We start from the raw sequence: 21,946 nt of genomic DNA on the forward strand, positions 1-21,946 counted from the left end.
GAAGAAATCATTTAAAAATAAATAAACAAATAAATAATTAACAATAATAATAATAATAATAATAATAATAATAATAATAATAATAATATATTAACTGTATTATAGATTTTATAATTTTTTTTTCACTTAAAATCGTCAGTGGGGTAAGCATACGCGCCCCGTCATACTATTTTGTTTGTAAATAGCATATTGACGTTTTTTCTGCTATAATAATAATAATAATAATAATAATAATAATAATAATAATAATAATAATAGTAATAATAATAATAATAATAATAATAATAATAATAATAAAATAAGGAACTAAACTTTCACTCTGCTGAACTAAAATTTCGTACAGTTTTATCGAATTGATCCGTTCAGTTTAACGTTAGTGGCCAAAGAGAAACTGGTCATGATATAAGCAATTGACATTGTTCCTCAAGCGCATTTTAGCTCATTACGCGCTCCCTTTGACTAGCTTTTTCTTGGTGTTGATGTAATATATATTTCAAGTCCTTGTAAGCACCCGTTCAGGTTGCGACAAACGTTAAAATCAAGAGAGCTCTAGCTTTAAAGTATTTATTACAAGAGTTAAAGTAGTTAATCAGCTCGAAACTAAAATCTCTTAATCACGAGATAAATCACCAGATGGCTTAGCTATTCATTTAAATAAATGGACAAGTACATCAGCAAACACTACGATTGATATTTGGTGCTCATAACAAAACAATAATGATAGCCATAACAATAACGCGTCATTGCTCCTCAATTACTGTCATTTGTAGATATGTGCGTGTATGTGTGTGTGTGTTTGTTCTTTAGTATTGCTTCCATTTGTGATGCAGTAACTAAATAAAATGGAATAAAAACTATTGAAACCCGAAAAAAGAGAGTGAGTTGTTAAAGTTAAATAATTAACCTTTTCGCCTCGTTTGTTACTGTTATGTATTTTACTATAGGCTGAAGAATCCCAAAAAAATGCGCCTTGAGCCTATAGCTTGCAGTCTTGCTAAAATGTCAACTAACTGTTGTTTTGTCACCTGGCAGACTGACCTCCACCTGCACTGTAGAGAGTGGGACGAGTTGCTCTGCGTGGAGACTGGGAAGTAATAGCTGACAAGATTCCTGAGTTTTTGCGGTTTGTGAAGAAAGCTCAAAGCTTGGTACTTCGAGAAATAAGAACAAAAACTGATCGAGAGACCCATTATAATTTCATTCAATTCATTCAATACAACTGATTTATTCAATTTTTTTTGTAATTGAGATTAAACGTAGGCTGCGAACGCAGACGTATTTCCGACTGTCACTTCTCTCCGCCGAAAAATAACGGAGAGAAGGGACAGTCGGAAACTCGCTGTCTGCGTTAGTAGGCTAGGTTAAACGCTGTTTTGACAAATAAATGTAAATATATCAAACACTCGCTATTTACTGCTGTAGCACCTGCTTCCCGACAACAGGAAAAAATAAAAAAAAATAAATAAAAAAGAAACTATTTGACTGTTCTGTGTCCGACAGACTGAAGCCATCTGTATGCCTGCCAAACCGCCGAAACGCTTTTTACGTTTGTGATTTAGTTACAGTAAGATTGCCGCGATGTTAGTAGCATTTCGTTGGACAAAATCGGCGATTATGGCTAAGAGCATTTAAGGGTAGTTAACGGGAAACTGTCTGATAAGCAGTTTTTTTTAATTTACTTGCAATACTACAGTACTTACATTACTACATTAATTGAATACCACAGTGCTTACAATACTACAGTACTTACTTTGCTGCATTACTTGCAATACTACAGTACTTACAAAACTACAATACTTACAATACTACGGTACTAATACAGTACGACATTACTTACAATACTACAGTGCTTACAAACTACAATACTTACAATACTACGGTACTAATACAGTACGACATTACTCACAATACTACAGTGCTTACAAACTACAATACTTAGAATACTACGGTACTAATACAGTACGACATTACTTACAATACTACAGTGCTTACAAAACTACAATACTTACAATACTACGGTACTAATACAGTACGACATTACTTACAATACTACAGTGCTTACAAAACTACAATACTTACAATACAACGGCACTAATACAATACGACATTACTCACAATACTACAGTGCTTACAAACTACAATACTTACAATACTACGGTACTAATACAGTACGACATTACTCAATACTACACTGCTTACAAACTACAATACTTACAATACTACGGTACTAATACAGTACGACATTACTTACAATACTACAGTGCTTACAAAACTACAATACTTACAATACTACGGTACTAATACAGTACGACATTACTCACAATACTACAGTGCTTACAAACTACAATACTTACAATACTACGGTACTAATACAATACGACATTACTTACTTTAGCACATTCCTTACAATACTTGCATTTCCCTCTTTCCTCCCCACTATTTACAGCACACTATTATTAGCCTTGTGTTCTGAAACTAAAGACTTGCAAAATGATAGTTACGATATACTGTACTTCAACTGCTAAAATTATAGTAAGACGTGTTTCACAAAGGAATTCAATTTGGCTTATCTCTGTTTTGCTATAACATTCAGAGTGGTTTAGAAATTATTTCCGGAAGACTGAAGGTGGAGAGAAAGCTTGGAAAGCCTTCTAGCCTGGGGATTATTTCTCGCATTTTACAGGTCCAAATCCAAATGTAATATCTAACAACAAGAAAATGAAAGTACTGTTTTGTGCTAGAAAAAAAAATGTCTCTAGACCAAGAACTACGGCTGATGATACAGATCTGTTAGGTTTCAACGAGGTTAGATCTTTCATATCAAGCCAATCTTCAAAGTTTTGCCAGAAGAGGATGATCGTCCTGCAGGACCAGAAAAGATGGGTAAGAGATTCTCTCTCATCTCCACAGAAGGCACAAGATCATCTTGTCTGAGGCCCATTTTGTTCAGGAAGTCGTTTGTTGCCAATCGCCTGTGAAGAAGCTTAAATTGGAAAATTATTAATTTCGATATTTAAGTGCAACGAAAAGGAAATTTGTATGCAGGGCTTCCAGTTAATAGAATTCGAGCAAATAATATTACAGTCGCGGCAAGCCATTTATTTTGAGTTTTACTGGGGCTGGTCTTTTTAGAGCTGATACATTTCTGATAAACTTTTTGGAACTTAAAAAGACATCAATAAAGTTGTCTTCATTTCCTTTTGAGGCGAGCTGTCCTTTTACCGTGTTCTTTAGGGTCTGTATAGAAGATATAACACCATAAAAAGCGAGGAAGTTTGGTTTGATATCAAAAAGGTTCCTTAATTTTTTAAAAGGATAGAAACTTGTTTTTGTCTCTCATCAAGTGCTCAACCTTTTGGATGCCTTTAGCGGACCATGATTTGTAATAAATTGGCTTGCTCCCAACTTTTATAAGAGAATTGTGCCATAGGTTTAATGTGAAAAGGTGATCAATAGATTATATGGTATCATCAAAACTAATGTCAGCCCATATTTGCACAATTTCAGTGACAAAAAGGTCTGGCACATTAATATATTTACACAGGTCTTTTCTGTTGAGCTTACATCTGAAGAAATCTGATCCACCATAATCTTGTAATTGAAAATCAAACAGCAGCTTCCATTTTGCACTATTATCGTTGTTTAAGTATTCCCTCACCCAGGATAACTTAAGTGCTTTGTTAAACGAGTTTAGATCGATCATCTTTAGTCCCCAATTTCCATAGTCACTAATCATAACGCTTCTTTTGAATTTGTCCCCCTTCCCGTCCCAAAGAAATTTGCAGAAAATATTATTGATCTCGTCCAACACCTGTTGATTGGTTGGTAAGGGAGAGAGGATATAAACAAGCTGTGACGCGATTAGGCTCTTAAGCAAGACAATTTTTCCCAAAAGGCTAAGTCGGCGATATTCCCAGCAGCTTAAACAGCTCCGAATCTTTTCTAATTTTTAACTGTAATTTTTAATTTGTCTATGCTTACTGTTGAGTTTGTTGATATCCACACACCTAAGCACCTCACTTTGTCTTTGACCCATTTCAAATTCTTTTCAGGACTGAGTTCATCCTCACGATCAGTGCAAGAGCCAATCCAGAGTACCTCTGTTTTCTTATTGTTGAGTTTCAGGCCAGAAATAGTACTAAAAAGTTCTAAATCACTCAAAGCGGCTGTAGAAGATTTTTCAGAGCCATTAAGGATAAGTCTGGTGTCGTCCGCATATTGACTGATTTTAATTCCATTTCCATTTATAGAAAGTCCCTTAACATCTTGGTTCATCCTAATTCTTTCTGCTAATATTTCTACAGAAAGTAGAAAGATGTAAGGGGAAGGGGGCAGCCTTGCCTGACACCTGTTTCAAGTGCAAAAAAATTGCTTCCCCATCCATTATTTAAAATACAACTTTCTATATTCTGATAGCAAAGCTTGATCCAATTTGTAATGGATGGTCCGAAATTAAACGAGCCGAGTGTTTTCCAAATGAAAGACCATTCTGCAGTATCAAAAACTTTTTCAAAATCTAAAAACAGTAATGAGCCAGGAATATTGTGTGCCGCACTATGATTTATTATGCCATCAATTAATCTTATATTTTCGCCAGTAAATCCGCCCTTAAAAAAACCAGTCTGGTTATTATTGATAATATTTGGAATAACATTTCTGAGACGGTATTCGATGGCTTTTGCAGCTATTTTGTAGTCACAATTCAGAAGGGTTATCGGACACCAGTTTTTGACATAGTAGGGCTCTGTAATTAGTTTTATCGCCCCGCGTTTTTGACTCACTGATAATTGTCCTTTCTGGTAAGCGTAACTAAGCGAATTTAAAAGATAGTCTGCTATGTCGTTCCAGAAAACCTTGTAAAATTCCGCTGGCAGCCCATCAGAGCCTAGCGTTTTATTGGGGCTCATATCTTTTAAGGCTTGTAAACATTCTTCCTTAGTTAACATTTTTCTTTGTCCTCGGAATTTAGCCTCTTTTGAGTGGCCTTAGGAAAGAAGAGGTTTTTGGTTTCGTTATGATCATCGTGATCGAGGTAAGAACCGTAAAGAGTTTTATAAAAGGATTCGCACTTAATCAAAATTTCTTTATCAGACGTGACAAATTCATCGTCACTGATCTTAAGTTGGTTGATAACACCATTTTTATAATGTCTTTTTTCAAGGTTCAAAAAATATTTTGTATTCTTTTCTCCCTCGTTGTACCATCTGATTTGAATCTTAAAATTACGCCTTTTGTTTTGTGCTCTATTATTTGTTCCAGTTTTCTATTCTTTCCTCCAGTTCTTTATGGATTTCTTGCTTTCCATATTCGCCCCTTGAATAACGTTCAATTTCCCTTTGTAGCCAATTTATTGCCTTTTCTAACTCTTCTTCTTCCTTTGAAATGTTAGTTTCTTTGCTTTCGCATACACCATAGATTGCTCTTTAACTTTTAGTTTGATCATCTCCCAAGTTAAGGCGACACTTAAAGAATTGTCTTCTTGATATTCCATTTGGACGGCTTTGATTGTTGTTTTAATTTGATTTACATACTCTTCTTCACTTAAAAGGAACGTGTTTAACTTCCAGAATCTTGGCCCTCTTGAATAGCTTTAGCGTAGTCTTCCGTGGTATATGCATCAGTGTAGGTGGTGGATTTTTTAATCTTGCCTCTTTCAAACCAAACGCAGTCTCTGTCCTTCCGACAAACGAACCTAGCAATGATTGATCTGCATCTATCTTCGACCATCTTTCCAACCCTGTGAACTGTATTGAATCGAATTTGAGAGATGTCAACGCCAAGGTCTTTTCCAATGACATCGTAGATAAAAGCTTTACAGTTTTCATCTTCTGTCTCAGGAATGTTGTTGAATCTTAAGTTCTCTCGTCTAGTATGCTGCTCCAGGTTAATATTCCGTTAAACTTCCTCCTTTAACTTTAGCTCTTACTCAGTGACCAGTTTGTGCAGTGATTCGACGTCAGTGGCATGCTTCTTCGATTCCTGTTTAACTTGCTCTTTTAAGGAGTCAATCTCACCTTGGGTAAATTCTATGCTATTTTCAAGTTTTTGGATCGAAGATTTCACCTCGTTTATGTCAGCTTTAAATTCGTATCGTAGCTTGTCCAAGTCTGCATGTAACTCTGCAAGTCCGTCGGTGACTAATTTTTTCAAAGAGTCAATTGAGTCCTTCAGTTCTTTGTTTAGGTAACTGTTTTCTTCGCCAGTGGTCATGCTTTCATCGGTTGTCGAAGAACTTGACCCGCGTTTTGATCTTTTTCTTCCCATTTAGCCTACTTCTCTTCCCAGCAGATCAAATGTCTAACTATCACGCTCCCGGTTAGCGGTTGTGTTGAGTATTAGGTGTAGAAATCCATATTTCTGCCGGAGCGTTTTCAATGGCGTCCTTCCGCCATGACGCCAGGACCAGTAAGCAGTTACACCAGATGGAAGGAGATTATATATTTAAGACAGTGCCTCCATTTGATACTACGCATCTTTGGATAGTACGAGAACCTCTAATTTAATAAGGACGGTGGCCGTGTTTTTTTCGTGGTTAACGACCATTCGGGAAAAGATCTTAGCCATGGCTTTTGAAATCTAAACGAAAAATTAGCATTTTTGAGAGTCAATTAAGCTTCAATTCAGTGGAAAGAAGAAATGGCACACATTGTTTTCTTTTTTAAAGACAAAAAGTAAAGAACATTAAGGTCTTTTTTCTCTTGAATTTTTTTTCTATAGCATCAATCCAGTGGGCCGGGACAGGTCAAACGACAAATGGACTTATATGTCATTAAAAAAATGTATACCATGAAAAAAAAATAATAATAATAATAATAACAATTATCGAGCTCCGCTTTTAGGCGGAATATATATATATATATATATTAAATATAATCCAAAAATATATAATCCAAAAATGGGTTGAAATCTTCATCAACTTAAAAGTGCTCGATAGCTGGACTAGAGCAATAATAATAATAATAATAATAATAATAATAATAATAATAATAATAATAATAATAATAATAATAATAATAATAATAATTTTTAATAATAACAATAATAATAATAATAATAATAATAATAATGATTATTATTATATATATTAAATATATATATTAGAATTATCGTTGCTTTATTTTCTCTAAAAATTTTCCAATACCACTTGCTAAGATCTGCTTTTTCCGCATAGTCATAAACCGAGCAAAAATACCTCTGTATTAGGACCTTAAACCATGGAGAAACAGAAGTGAACAAGTATACATTGTTGGATATTTTTGGACAGTGCCCCCTTTTGCGTTACTGCGCATCTCGCAATGGTCCCAGAAACTAGTTTCTCAAGAATAGTACCTACCAATTCAAAGGTATTATTGTACGGTTTAAGACTGTGCGGGAAAGGAAGATCTTACTTGAAGGGTACTGAAATCCAAAAAGGGAAGTGGGGGGGGGGGGGGGGGGAGGGGGGTTTCCTCCCATTTTTCGGAAATAATTATAAGCTACAACTTGGAAACAACTCTATGCATTGTTATGTGTTTGAAAGCTTTTTAAACAGATTTTTTGCTTAATTATCTCTGAACCTGTCTTGCTACCCCGATTTTCTTTTTTGGGATTTCCACAGCTTAGATCTTCTTTCCCTGCATTGTCATTAACTCGCAAAATACCTCTATATTGGGAAGAACCGTCTTTAATCGCTGGACTTGAGATGTGCGGCTCTATTGGCCCCACAAAACGGTAACACCACGATGAGCGATATTTTTTTCCCGTAGGATAGATACACATGGTACCTTGATGCAGTACAGTCCTGTCATTCTCGGCTGCTCAGACGGGTTCTCAAGGCGGATAACGAATCGTGTCAGTGTAATTTAACAGAAACAGAACAAAGAAACAGAGTGACAGGGGAGTCGAGAGCGCCCATGTTTGTGATACAGTCGGGCACGATCTCAGGGAAAAGGAAGAGCCACCTTAAATGTTGGCCAATCTGTTCTTATATTTTCCCTAACATGGATAAGTGTTGACAGGTGTTGATCGTCACCTTTTAATCGAAATGGCTTGAAAGTAGTACTGAAAGCTAACACAGTTTTGTCTTTATTCACATGAAAAAACAATAAAACTAATTACATTTTGTCAACGGGTGCTAAGTCTATTAATCACAATAGATCAATAGATCAGTAGATCACTTAAACCAAGAGGTCTACTGATACCTTTGCAACTAGTAATAGAGCACAGTCTATGGGCTTACGTATATATCTTGTACCCGTGGGGAGGAGGGAGGCTTATTATCGCAAAGATTTCAGGGGGTTGTAATCGGATATATACGGTACCATAAAACAGAATAAAATATTCCCTAGACTACAAGGGTAAATTTGATTTACTCAAAAGTGTTCAAATCTCCACATCCATAAACATGACATATAGACATGCATTGTCCAAATATTAATGTACCAAACTAGTAAATGGTCTTATTGCACCCATTTTAAAATCACCGGTGATCCTTGCAATCTGATTGGTTCTCAACAGTGCGACTTATTCACGAATCGCACCATTTTTTGCTCTAAATCGCATCCTTTCTTAGCCCTTCAAAATGAAAATGAAATAATAATAACCAGTCAAATTTAATGGCTTACCTGCACGAGCCAATAAGATTGCAGAAATTTTTTCAATTTCTGTTCTCCAAATTCCACATTTCCAGAAAAAGCCGGGTTTCCTGAAGTGGATAAATAAATATTATTATGAATCCACTATTATGTCATTCCACAAAATAAGGTCAAGAGAACGCGCGAAATACAAGACCGTAATACACTGTAGTGTCCCGGTTCGACCGGTTTAGAACAGAGCGAAAACGGGCAACGACATTCCACTAGCTTTCCGGGTTGTTTTCGTCATTCGCACGCGCCATGTACTGAAGACGGCTGGATGGACAGATAATGCTGGGTGTATTTCAACACTCTTACTAGAAAAGAGAAACTAAAATAACAAAGTATTTTCGTAGAGGAAAAATAAATCCCTTATTCAATGGTTTTACATAAAATACGCGCAGACATTTTGCTCATTGCTCGCTGACGTTATATTTACAAATACAACACTTGTGTCTTTAAGTGACACTGGAGTCATGCTTATGTAAAGGTGATCTTAATTCAGACATGTTATCGTGTTCAGATTAAGGACGGTGCCTACTTTTGTTACTGCACATACTGTACGTTCGGCGCATCTCGAGATACTTGTGTTTCCTATGGGTGGTGCCTACTAATACAGGATATTTTTGCGTGGTTTAATACTATGCAGAGAAAGCAGAACTTAGCAGGTGCTTTTGGTCCCCAAAACGAAAACTGGGAATAACCGTGCATTATTAAGAGATAATAAAGCTTCAATTTGAAAAAAAAAATACATTGCTTTGTATTTTACTGCTTTTCAGAACAATTGTTGCTTGATTATCTCTAAAAACTGCGTGGTTACACCCCATTTTGTTTTTGGATTTCAACAGCCCTTGCTAAGATCTGCATTTCCGCATAATCATAAAACGCGCAAAAATACTTCGGTATTAGTAGGTACCGTCCTTAATTGAATTTATTCAGTTGACTGCATATGATTGTTATAATGTTCAATAAGGCTAACCATGTCATTAAATTCCTCCTGACAAATCCAGCAGATGTGTATTTCAGTCACACTGGAGTCATGCTCTTCTGAAAGAGATGTTAATTCAGACGCGTTGTCATGTTGATGACTGTCATAATGTTCAATAAGGCTGACCTCGTCATGAAATTCCTCCTGACAAATCCAGCAGATGTGTCTTTCAGTCACAATGGAGTCATGCTCCTCAGAAGGCGATGTTAAGTCAGACGTGTTATCACGTTGAGAACAGTTGTTTATATCCGCGCTTGTCTGAGGAGAACTTCCCTGGCACTTTCCACATAGAACACGAGTGTGGCATACTGTGTCTGTGTCACTGTGCTTTGCAACAGTAGATTTTTCCTGATTAAAAGAATCCCCACATTCCTGGCATATGCTGCGCTTCATCCTTGTGTGGATTCTTTCATGTGAACGCAAATGTGATGGTTGAGCAAAACATTTGTCACACTGCTTGCACGCGTAAGGCTTCTCCCCTGTGTGTGTTCGTACATGAGTTCGAAGATTTGCTGCCTGGGTAAAACACTTGCCGCAATGCTTGCATGCATAAGGCTTTTCCCCAGTGTGTGATCTCGTATACGTCCGAAGTTGCGAAGCACGAGCTAAAGCTTTTCCGCACTGTTTGCATGCATAGGGTTTCTCTCCTGTATGCACTCTTGTATGCTGACGGAGACTGCCTGAGCATCTAAAACACTTCCCACAATGCGTACAAACGTAAGGCTTCTTTCCAGAGTGCAATGTTTGGTGTTTAGTGAGATTTGATGAAGACGAAAAACACTTATCGCACTCCTTACATTTATAAGGCTTCTCACCAGTGTGTGTTCGTTCATGACTTCGAAGAACTACTGCTTCGTTAAAACACTTCCCGCAATGCTTGCATGTGTAAGGCTTTTCTCCAGTATGTGTTCTCGAATGTTTGTGCAAATTTGATGCTTGAGAAAAAGACTTGCCACAATGCTTGCATGTGTAAGGCTTTTCACCCGTGTGTGTTCTACTATGCAGTCTCAGACACTCTTCCCTGAAAAACTGCTTACCGCACTGATTGCATGCATATGGTTTCTCTTCCTGGTGTGTTATTGTATGCTTCTTCAAATTTCTTTTGCTGGCAAAATTTTTTCCGCATTGCTCACACATATAAGGTTTTAGGCCTGTGTGCGTTTTTTCGTGTTTTGCTAAATATCCTGATGTGGCAAAGCATTTCCCACATTGCTTGCATGTATAAGGTTTGTTCCCTGCATGCAATCTTTCATGTTTACGCATGTGAGCCACTTGGGAAAAACACCTACCACACAGCTTGCAAGAGTAAGGCCTTTCCCCATTATGAGTTCTTGCATGTACCCGAAGGTTTGGTAAAAAGGCAAAACACTTCCCACACCCCTTGCATGAATAAGGTTTCTCTCCAGTATGTACTCTGGTATGTGAGCGTAGCGCAACTTCAAAAGTAAAACACTTGCCACACTGTTGACATGAGTAGGGCTTCTCTCCAGTATGAATCCTTCCGTGTGACTTCAGGTAGGATGCACTTCTAAAACTCTTACCACATTGTTTGCATGTATAAGGCTTTTCACCAATGTGTGATCTTTTATGCACGCGTAGTCTTCCCGCTTGGGTAAATGATTTCCCACACTGGTTGCATATATAAGGCGTTTTTGTAGTGGTCGTTATTTTATCGTTCTGTGTAACCTGTGCCGAGGAGACCGTTGTACTTTCATCACACGCATTCTGCATCTTTCCCTAATAAAAGAAAATTAAGTCGGTTAAATAGCAGGTTTGACTAGTGACACCACAAAGTTTATTGAAAGTGGCAAAATCTGCTAATACCAAGGCAGGTAAATCAGATGTAGCTGACCTTGTTTTCCGGTAATTCTGGCTCCAAGATACTTTAATTGTGTAGAATGGATTCAAAGAATTTGGAAAGGATACCATTTTTAACGACAAACTAAAGCTAACCCTTGCCAGTAAAGCCTGGTTCACATTATCGACATAATGACATAACGACATAAAGAAAAGATCAGATTTTTTTCTTTATGTCGTTATGCTTATGTGATTATGATTCTGTTATGATTCTGGCATTAACCCCACCAAAGCCCGGCTTGTGGCCAAGCTCACTGCAGCTATCAGGCTGGGTTTTCGCCCTGGTCTTCCCCCGGTCTGGCCTGGCTTCTGATGCGCTGGGGCCGAGGGTTACAACATATACATGTACATTAATTTCTGTATTTGATTTGAAAATATGAGGAAATACGAGGTTGCATATTAAGTAAACCTTATGTGATGAGGCAATTTCTAAAAATTTATTTGCCTTTAAGTTATTATTCAAGAGGCCACTTAATTAATACACATGTATTTTCAGGCCTGAGGTCTCAATTAGGAGATGCATGGTAATTAAAAAAGTGAGCAAACAATTTTACAGTTAAACTCAATGCATGCCATATATGTAAAAACCAATTGGTTTACACATAAGTCGACCTGCACTCTTGCTTAATATGTGTTTAATACAATTGTTGTGAATTACACTGTACAGGTAGCATACAAGAAAGGAGCAATTTCAAAATACCAAAGAAATCAGTCTAATGTACGGGTATACTACTGTGTATCTGATGACACCATAGTCCTACATGTACATACATACTGCATCATTGAACATTAAATTTAGTACCCTTGAATTTTTTTTTTTTGCCAGGGGGGGGGGGGGGGGGAGACACATTTAGCGTGCACCGCCAATTGCACCATATTAAATGCAGACTTTGAGTCTAATAACATATACAGTATAGCAAGAAATTGTTAAAGTATTCATTAGATGTGATAAGAGGGTCAGTTAAGAAGTCGCCACGAATTGCAACATGCATGTACCCTAACTGTTCATTACATGTGCAGTATGCTCACTGGCTGTGGAAATTTATTCATATGCTTTAAGGTTGGTTTTTAAAGTACACATTTTTTTTTTGTCTTTGGTGTGACTGTCTGTTAATTACTGCTGCTCAGAATCATTAAAACACAGAAGACAAACAAAAATTAATGGAGAAAGCAGAAGAGGGGAGCATAAACTAACATGAGGTCATTAGAGGCAACATTTCATGACAAAAACATAATCAAAAATCAGAGTTCAAGGAAATAAACCACAATGGGCACATACATAGGCTAAAATGTTCACTTGGACCTTACAACCACACATTTATGTACATAATTATTTGACAATAATTCCATGAGTGTGCATTGTATTTGAGATAATAAATAGCCAGTGAGATCCATAATGCTGAGTTCGCTATAATCATCCCATACCCAGCAAGCATGAGCGAGAACATTTCATTAGAAACAACCAAGAGATAATTTCTAAAAGCCATAAGATCTTGCTGATTTCATTTTGCAAGAAATGCCAGTTGAAGATGATTTGATGACCATAATTACTTTTTTTTTCTTATGGATGGTATAACGCGTGATAATTTATGACTTCTAAGAGAGTGTTAAATAATTTTTAGGGTTAGGGGGAGGGGGGGGGGGGGAGTCAGTGTTCAGCCAAGCCTTATTGAAATACATGACTCCCCCCCCCCCCGCCCATTATTGACAGTGAAACTTTTATGTGCACAATGCCCCCTGACCCCTCCCTTTCCACAACTAAATTTTATGCAATCATTTCCTGTTACTTAATTATTCAACTAGACAATTTTATTATCCAACACTACACTTAAAAATCTCCACCAATAACACCTTTAGTTAGTTTCTCCACTGAAATTTCAACCTATAGCCAATCCACATGTTGTGTATGTAAATAGGATGCACATGTTTTATATATTATTATTTACCACAAAAAAAGCCACCCATCCTAAAAACAGCAATTATTGATGATCAATTATTCAAATTAATGTCTATTATTTAATGACATTGAAACAGTGTCAGTGTTGGAAACCTTTCCCGCAGAAACTGCTTCCAAAATAAAATACAAATTCATTGGAAGTTTTCACTTGACAATGTCGTCATGAAGACACTGAAACGTCGGTTTTTATCGTTAATTTTTGCATGTCTCTGCAAAAGTGAATGAGGCTGTTTAATTGTGTTTGGAATTTATATATCTACATACAATTTTGGTTGGCATTAGCTTATTAACTGGATGACCAAAGGCATATATGAATAATGATGGCTGCATTTAACTTATGCTTAAAAGGTACACAAATTTAATTAGGGCTGCTAAGATCAGGGTTACCCAAGTGCACCAAATTGCATAATAAGGGTTAAAGCAGGTAACACTCTGTCTATAGCATATAAACACTCACTGTCACCTGGGGAAACATGTGAAAACTAAGCTCTCCCAGGACAGCTTCAAGTATTAAACAGAACTTTACACTGACTGACATTTTCAACCCATTCACAGACCTGTACATTTTACTAATAAACATTTTTGATGGTCAGAATCAGCTGATAATGCATTTTTTTTCACTTGCAGCTCCATGAGTGATGCATCTAGAAACTGGCTGTTATACTTAGTCCTAAGAGTCAGTTAGTCAATAAATTACAGTGGAATTAATGGGGTTCTGCTTTAATTTTAATGAGTCCCAGACCCATGGTTAAAAATTGATATTGAATTAAAAATAAAACTTGGCCATGTGTAGATACAAAGATGGTACAGTTTTTGGCTGAAGAAAAGACAAATCCCTGTTCTTTTTATAGTTTTTTTTTTAATTCCACTTGCAATTGTGTCTGCAATTGGAAATAATGGATTTCTGAAGTGTGAAAGTTTTTGTACATCAAATAATTACTGCTCATTCAGGTGTTTAGAAACCATTACTTAGTATGCTTTCTACACCTGCATTTTCTTATATCCATATACTACTGTACTTGACTATATAGTATTTTATTTTTATAGAAAAAAATTGATATGGTGGGAAGTGTCAAATCATGACGTGGTTTGACTGATTAAAATATTCACTGCAGTTCGGAGAAGAAGAACCAAGAAGGTATAAATATAAAAGAAAAATATCAATTAAGCTTCTAAATAAATATTCTTTGGTATTATTGGGCAACTCAGTCTATGATGCTCTGGTTAATATACAGACATGCTGAAGTATCACAGTATAAGCATTAAGAGCAAAATAATTATAAGTGGGAAAATACTGTTAGTAATCATCCAACATACCTCCTGGGGTGCCAATTCAATTCTGGCAGCTCAAGTTTAGGGAGGGCACTTATATTGGAGAGGGGGTCCTTATTAGAGACAGTGCGCTTATTTATTTTTTGACAAAAAAATCCCTTAACACTGATGTGGGAAATGAACACTTTTAAATAAACAATAATTTAAACTGTGACATCAAGAGCTGTAATGATATAAGTTCACTAATAGTTTGAATAGCTTCTGCTATTATTTTCTTAAATATACTCAATATCTTTTTAAAACAAGTACAATGTAACTTTCTGATAGACAGTACAATGTATTATTCAATTCAGTTACAACAAAGAAAGCCAAATAAAAGCAGCATGTTCTTGATAATTATGATAACATGGCATACATGGTGCTTAATACTGGAACATGGGGCATTTACATGTATAGGAATTAAGCTAGGGGAGCTGATTTAAAAAGGCTGGAACACTTGTTAACAAAATGACACTCAAGGCATGATGCTAATATTAAAAAGAATAACCCTTTTTAAAAGGACGGTATTTGTGTGGTTTATGTCTATGCGGGTCTTTGCGGCGAAAGCAGATCTTAGCAAGGGCTATTGAAATCCAAACAGAGATTCGGGGGTTAACCAAGCATTTCTTAGAGATAACAGACATATTATTCTAAGAGACAGTAAAATACAAAGCAATGTATGGTGTTTTTTCTTCCAAATTGAAGCTTTCTTACCTCTAAAAAATGCATGGTGTCCCCTAATTTTATTTTTGGATTACAAAGAGCATGCTAAGTTCTGCTTTCTCCGCATAGTTTTAAACCATGCAAAAATATCCCTGTATTAGTAAGCACCACCCATAGGAAACCTGAATATCTCCAGATGTGCAGAACGTATGCACAGTAACAAAAGCAGGCACCATCCTTATTAAGCCCTAACAGTGATCAGCACAAAATTTCTCCTAGTAATATCAATGCTTATTCGTTAGCCTTAAGGTCAAGGATATGATCACCCAAGGTGAATTTTCTTGATATTTTTATAACTTCTCTCCAGTACTTTTATAACAAAAGTAGGGGGACAAGATAGGAGAATTTGTTCTTTGATATTAGGGATTTAAGGGTTAAGGGGGCGCTTACTGGAAAGAACATGCTAAATCCGATCATTTAAAGTTATTTGCTTTCCTAATTGAAATGTGTTCGATAAGATGTTCTGACTGCAGTATGTCAGGTACACAGTGTACCTAAGGTTGTCCCCGATCAGAAAGAAGAAAAAAATCCCTGACTTTCCCTGACCACAGCCCCATTTACACTGACCACCAATGGCAGCATCTTTTGGGAATGAACTCTTTTGCAAATCATACTTCTTGCAAAATGTTACATGTACTTTTACCAACAATTAGGCAACTCTTTCCAAACCTCATAGCTCTCCAGAAAATAACATAATTAATTTATTATCCTGACATTTTATACTGACATTAGATTTGGATTAAGAATTTCCCTGACTTTTAAATACATGAATTCCCTGACTTTTCCCTGACCTTAGCAACACTGCTCAAGGTACAGTTAACAGTGCTGCAGCATTTGCATGCAGTAATGGAAAAGTGATAAATGTGCACATTTTGACAAATTTATGCAACTAAGCAGCGTGAGACACAAGGTTGTTAGAAGGATCCCTGAGGGTTCACTCATGAATCAGTTCTCACAGAACTACTGTCAATTGCACAAGTATGGACACATCACAAGAAAATGTTATCCAATTTGCTTTGTCGTGAAATGACGTTCCAAGTTCAAATGTGTATATAGAAGCTCTTGGAATCATGATCAACTGATACTACATGTAAGCTGTATATGTATCCATGGCAGCCCAGTATGTAGGCTCAATTATCATCCGAATATTGATTAATTGATATCATTGTGTTTGAGGAAGGAGAATGCATACATGTACTAATGGCGTCCTGCAGGCCATTTATGATATCCCACAGTTATCTGTCTGGATGCCATGCGATTTCAGGGTTTGGGTGCCATCTTGGTAGGTGTGGATCAGATTGCCTTGATATTGTGTAGTAATTGGTGGCATGGCACAATTGCTTAGAAGTGAAAAGATTGCAGGTACAGGACTCAAATTTCATTTGCATGCTCGAATTCCATGTGCTTCCAGATTTCTTCAACATTTTTTCACTGTTTTCCCCAAGATAAGTGAAGTTGTGTTGATTAATTCAAACTATCGCTGGCAAATATAATTAAAAATACTTATAAGAACACCAATTAAGCAGTATAGTGGTGTGTTTTCTATGAAACAGACACTGCAATTTTACCCTGGCAGCAATACTGAGGAATGATACATGTCAATTCTGCTGCTTTTCACAGGAGATTCAACTTCTCTCCCTGTACAGAGTTATCACAGTATGTGTTGCGTTAGATGTTTGATGTTGCCTTACTGTTCTGTTGAATTTTGCTATGTTCAGGTGTATGTAACAATTATTCCACGAGCGCGCGTTGGATATGAGATGATAGATAGCCAACAAGACGCGTAGCGCCGAGTTGGCTACTGATTAAATCATCTCATATCCAACAAGCACAAGTGGAATAATTGTTACATACACCTGAACATAGCAAAATTCAACAGAACAGTAAGGCAACATCAAACATCTAACGCAACACTTACTGTGATAACTCTGTTATTTATTAAAAACAATCACGAAATATTGCTAGACCTTACTAATTTCGCTGTGCAAGAATAACCAGCAGACAATTCAATGGTTGCCATTTCTTGGCCATGGTATAATGGCTCATATACCATGGCCGCTTAGCCAATCAAATCCCTCGAATTGCATTATACAATGATTCAGTTTTTAATAAAATGGTTTATTGCATCGTATAACAGCAAAGTTCACACATGGCAATTTTCGATGACCCCCTTCCTGAACTCCACTTTTGTGTGGGACTGATACCAACTAGGGAAATGTGAGATTTTGTCTTTCCATCCCACAATAAAATTTACACATGTGGTGACATCTGCAACTGCTGTTTTCCTTGACGCCCCAAGGTCTTCAAAGGCCCACAATTTTCAACTCTTAAATTAGTAGACGTACAGTATGCACTCATTTTAAACCGACCAAATGTCCCAATACACTCACTTCTCCTCCTGCCACCCTTGAAACACAAAAAAGGGTTTACTAAAAGGAGAAGCACTTCGTCTTCTATGGTCTAACTCAGGCTCTTCAACAAAGGCTATCCTGCGAATCACTCATTGAAGATGTTCTCGACAAAGTTCAATTCTCCAACAGAGATGAGGCTCTTCAGTCTAAACCAAAGCAAAAGGAGTGTTTACCGTTCGTCACTACTTATAAAAAAGGTCTAATTATTAATGCTGGCACCTTATTCAAAACCAGCCAGTTTCCTCGCAAAAATAATTAAAAAGAACCGATTGTAGCCTACGGGAAGGAAAAAGCCCTCAATTTAACGCATTGTATAGCTTTCAAACAAGCTACAATGATAAAGAAAGGATCAAAAGACAGATAGCCGTGATAAGAAACACAACATCTAGCGACAAAAGCAAATAGCCGGGCTCGGCAACACAAAAGCTGCAAGATACACTGATGTACACCGTTCAAATCCTATCCTTACAGTGATAAAAAGAGAAGCTATACTGTCACCGGATGCACTGAAATGGGCCATACCAAACCTGAACCAAATGCGACAAAGTTCATTAGAACGGCAGTTGCTAAACAGAAACAACAAGAGTTCTAAATTATAAACGATACGCAAAACCCAGAAATGACTTTGAGATGAAAATACAAATACATGCGACAGTGACCATCAGGCATTAATCCTCCAAACCATAAATGGCATTTAATAAGAAGAAAATCAACCTCTTAAAGAAAATTTACGGGGGACACCGCTCATTTCATAAATAAGAGGGTGTTCTCAAAAAGATATATACCCGTGAGGGCAAAACTAAAACACGCACGTGAGCGCAAAGGTTTGTCAACCCTATATTTATACACCTCATACAGCACAATGATCACCGCCTGGCATAGGTTGTTAATATTGGCACCCATGCAATTTCAACTGAAAAGGCTTTATTGAGTCAATCCCCTCAAATTAATACCTACGTTTGTATTATTTTTGAGACTATTGGTCACCATTAGCTTGATATAGATTCAGTAGATTGCACAATCAACATTTCGCATTTATCGATAGATTTCATCCCAGTTATAACTCAAAATCTTACAATTTCCATGCACCAACATTAGTCACCTCCGCTTCTCACAAAATCATGGCGAAAATGCGCTATTTTGTTGCCCGAAATCTACTTTTGACGAAGAAACAACTTCCCGCCATACATTTCTTTCTAGCGACTAGCAATGTTTGCCCCCTGGCGATCCCAGAATCCTGTGCATAACATTGGTATCTGATTACTGGCAAATCATTCATATGTTTAGTGCACAAAGGTCAAAGTTGACTTGTGTATGTGTTTCTAGAGTGAGCATTTCATAGTTTCTTTTAAAACCAAACCAGAGCATTTTGCCAAGTTTATATTTGTACAGGAGATATGACAGCAATAAAATTCGCATTAAATAAGAGCGCCTTAGTTTCCTCAAATACACTCGTTTAATACCACTGTATTTAAGCAGTGCCCAAACCCAGGTGTGGGAGGATTTGACCACTGTCAAAGTTCAGTGCTCCACAGTACTTAGGGGCTATTGACACGAAAAAAACGTAAATATCAAATGCCCGTGGGTATGCCCGCCCTCCCCCGGGTCGGGGAAAACATTGATAGGTGCATAAGCATCCCATGCCACTGATGAATACTCTAGTACGTGTTAGACGAACTAAGCTCTTATAGGCCACAGATTTAAGGCTAGGTGAGTTAATTCTCAGGTTTCTTCTCAAAAAGCCAAGTGACTGATTTGCTTTGTGTGTAATATTTGCAACGATGCGATTCCATCTGAGATCTGAGGTGACAGTGGTCAACACCTAGATACTTTGCTGAGTCCGGAGCGGCGGAAATCGAGCCTACGGTTTCAAGGACTTTGAACACCGTGTGGAGTGTAATTAAGACACACTACTATTGAATAAGCTTATTCACATCAACACTTACCTCGTTAAGTCAACAAGAAGAAACTTTTCACCCTCTTGACGGTACTTCACGTGCGTTCACGGGGCGCAGAGGAGGGTAAATTTCTGCTAACTAACTGTGCAATTGCGGCGTAAATAATTACAAGCGATTCTGCTGAAAGATTCTCCCAAAGACACAAGCCGCATGCATCAATGACTGTGGGAGCATCACCGGTTAATGTCATTAAAAAGGAGGAACTGGGCCTGGACTACCAAATAAGGATAGGACTGATTAATAAAAGAGCTGGTCGATTGTGAGACAAAAAATAATTGTTTATTTGGATGTCGTGTTGATCTAATTTAGCACCCGGGGCAGGGGGCTGATTATATTTTTGGAGTCCGCTGTGTTGGTACTTACTGATGCTTCTGTCATGAAAAATAAATAAATAAATAAACAAAAGCAAGAACAACAAAAACAAAGAATGAACAAACCAGAAACCGGGCGGTGATTTTCATTCAAGCGTGACACAAAAACCCTTAACTGAAAGATAAAAATTATCGCCTGGCTCCGGGGAAGGGATGTACTCCCTATTGTGGACTATAGGGGAAGGCTCCGCCCGAAAGGGGTACATTTTTCAGGCTAGTGTTGTAAAGGTTAGAGATTTCACCAGCCAAGTATAGGTATGCGAAAGGGGTACCATTTCCCATGGACGGTATATGAAAGAGTTACCTTTTCTGTCAAAAATGGTATATATTAAAGGGTGAGGGTTTGGACCTCGGGGGGGGGGGGGGAGTCGGAAGTCTCCCCTTAGAAAACTTCCCCCCCCCCCCCAACCCTCAGGTTTGGCTACGAGGCCTAAAGAAATAAAAAGACTCATTCGCCTATTCGTCTGCGAGCATGGTGAAGGAGGCTAAAAGTTAGCTGAGCGCTCTATAATGTTTTCTCTGGCGGGGATGGTTTACCAGACGAGACGAAAATGGAACTTAGTCGCAGACAAGCAGCTGAGCACAGAAGAGATTTAACCGCACAGATTTCAGATGACGGCTTATAAGGCCACATCCAAATAACATCGTGTATCCACTCTTCATGCCAGTCTCTCTCTCACTTTCCAGAAACTGTTAACGAAATAGCGGATGCCTTCTGTATGAATCTTAATGATTGAAAAAAATATCATCGGCGGATAGGGTATCGCAGTCATGATGTATTGGGACGGTAGCCAAAAGCGGTTTGAACAACAACAACAACCTGTTGTGTTACCTGTTGTAACCTGTGGCCTCCCGAAAACGGTGTAGTCGGTTCAGTAGACTGCATGCGAGCGTTCCTTTCGGCTCTCCCCAATCCCTCCTCGTCCACTTTTTGTACAATTTTACAGTCCCTTTCTCTTCAGTGATCTGAGGAAAAACTGACGGTTCGACTGCTCGCAGTCTAATGTACATTGCTATGTCTGTTGCACCAACAGAGCTATCACTGAAGCAAGCAAAAAGCTGGTCATTATTTGAGTTGTTGAACCAGTAAAAATATTAAATCAACTTGGTTTCATTACGTAGTAATGTCTAGTACTATTTTATGCATGCCGAATGCAAGTAAGTGCAGGTACTAACTCGGCATGAGTTATTTTACTACTCACATGTACTCATACATGGCCGCTTTATTTTTCGCGTGATAGAATAGAAATGAATATAGCTTCAAAATCCCAACCATCTTTTTTATGCCATTTTGTTTTCCAAAAAAGACACCTGGGCTAACTAGAGGCGAGCTTCCTGGCCGACCTCAAGCTGAAGTAGCTACGGCCCTGCAACTTTTCAAGATGATGTTCCGGCAGCATCTACTATCTTTGAACCTGATAACTGTAAATACAAATGCTCTCAGTAAGTTCGGATGGGTTGTTTACGCGCGTCTCTCCAGTTGACTGCTAAACCCCATTTGCAGCAGGAAATGAATATCAGCTAGATTAGACATAAAAATGTGCCAGAACAAAACTGAACTTCTGTCACCGACTCAACTGTAGCAATTCGCGAACGGTAGAAGCCGCCCACTACCGCCCCCACTCCCCTTTTCTTGACAGGGTAACAAAAGTATACCCCCACACTACAGCTTCCAATGATTTTAAAACTTGCCTCAACGCCTCATGGAAGAAGAAGAAGAAGAAGAAGAAGAAGAAGAAGAAGAAGAAGAAGAAGAAG

The 21,946-nt window shown here is 37.6% G+C and overlaps 1 protein-coding gene across 2 annotated transcripts; it reads right to left on the reverse strand.

The window, feature by feature from the left end:
• Nucleotides 1-682: 682 nt before the first annotated feature.
• LOC146453699 (uncharacterized) lies at nt 683-19,970 on the reverse strand. Of its 2 annotated transcripts, XR_014859440.1 has the most exons (3): nt 19,806-19,970; nt 8,604-11,337; nt 683-2,983 (listed from the first exon to the last, which is right to left on the reverse strand). XR_014859440.1 is itself a non-coding variant. In XM_085096292.1 (2 exons), the coding sequence occupies exon 2, from the start codon at nt 11,329-11,331 to the stop codon at nt 9,544-9,546; it is 1,788 nt and encodes a 595-aa protein (XP_084952418.1). In that variant the 5' UTR covers nt 11,332-11,337; nt 19,806-19,970; the 3' UTR covers nt 7,517-9,543. The 2 variants fall into 2 exon arrangements, 1 of the variants encoding a protein (XP_084952418.1); XM_085096292.1 differs by lacking the exon at nt 683-2,983 and having other exon boundaries at nt 7,517-11,337.
• Between the last annotated feature and the right edge of the window lie 1,976 nt (nt 19,971-21,946).

Source organism: Pavona decussata, unplaced genomic scaffold (assembly GCF_977016875.1).
Source record: "Pavona decussata unplaced genomic scaffold, jaPavDecu1.1 SCAFFOLD_324, whole genome shotgun sequence".
NCBI lineage: Eukaryota > Metazoa > Cnidaria > Anthozoa > Scleractinia > Agariciidae > Pavona > Pavona decussata.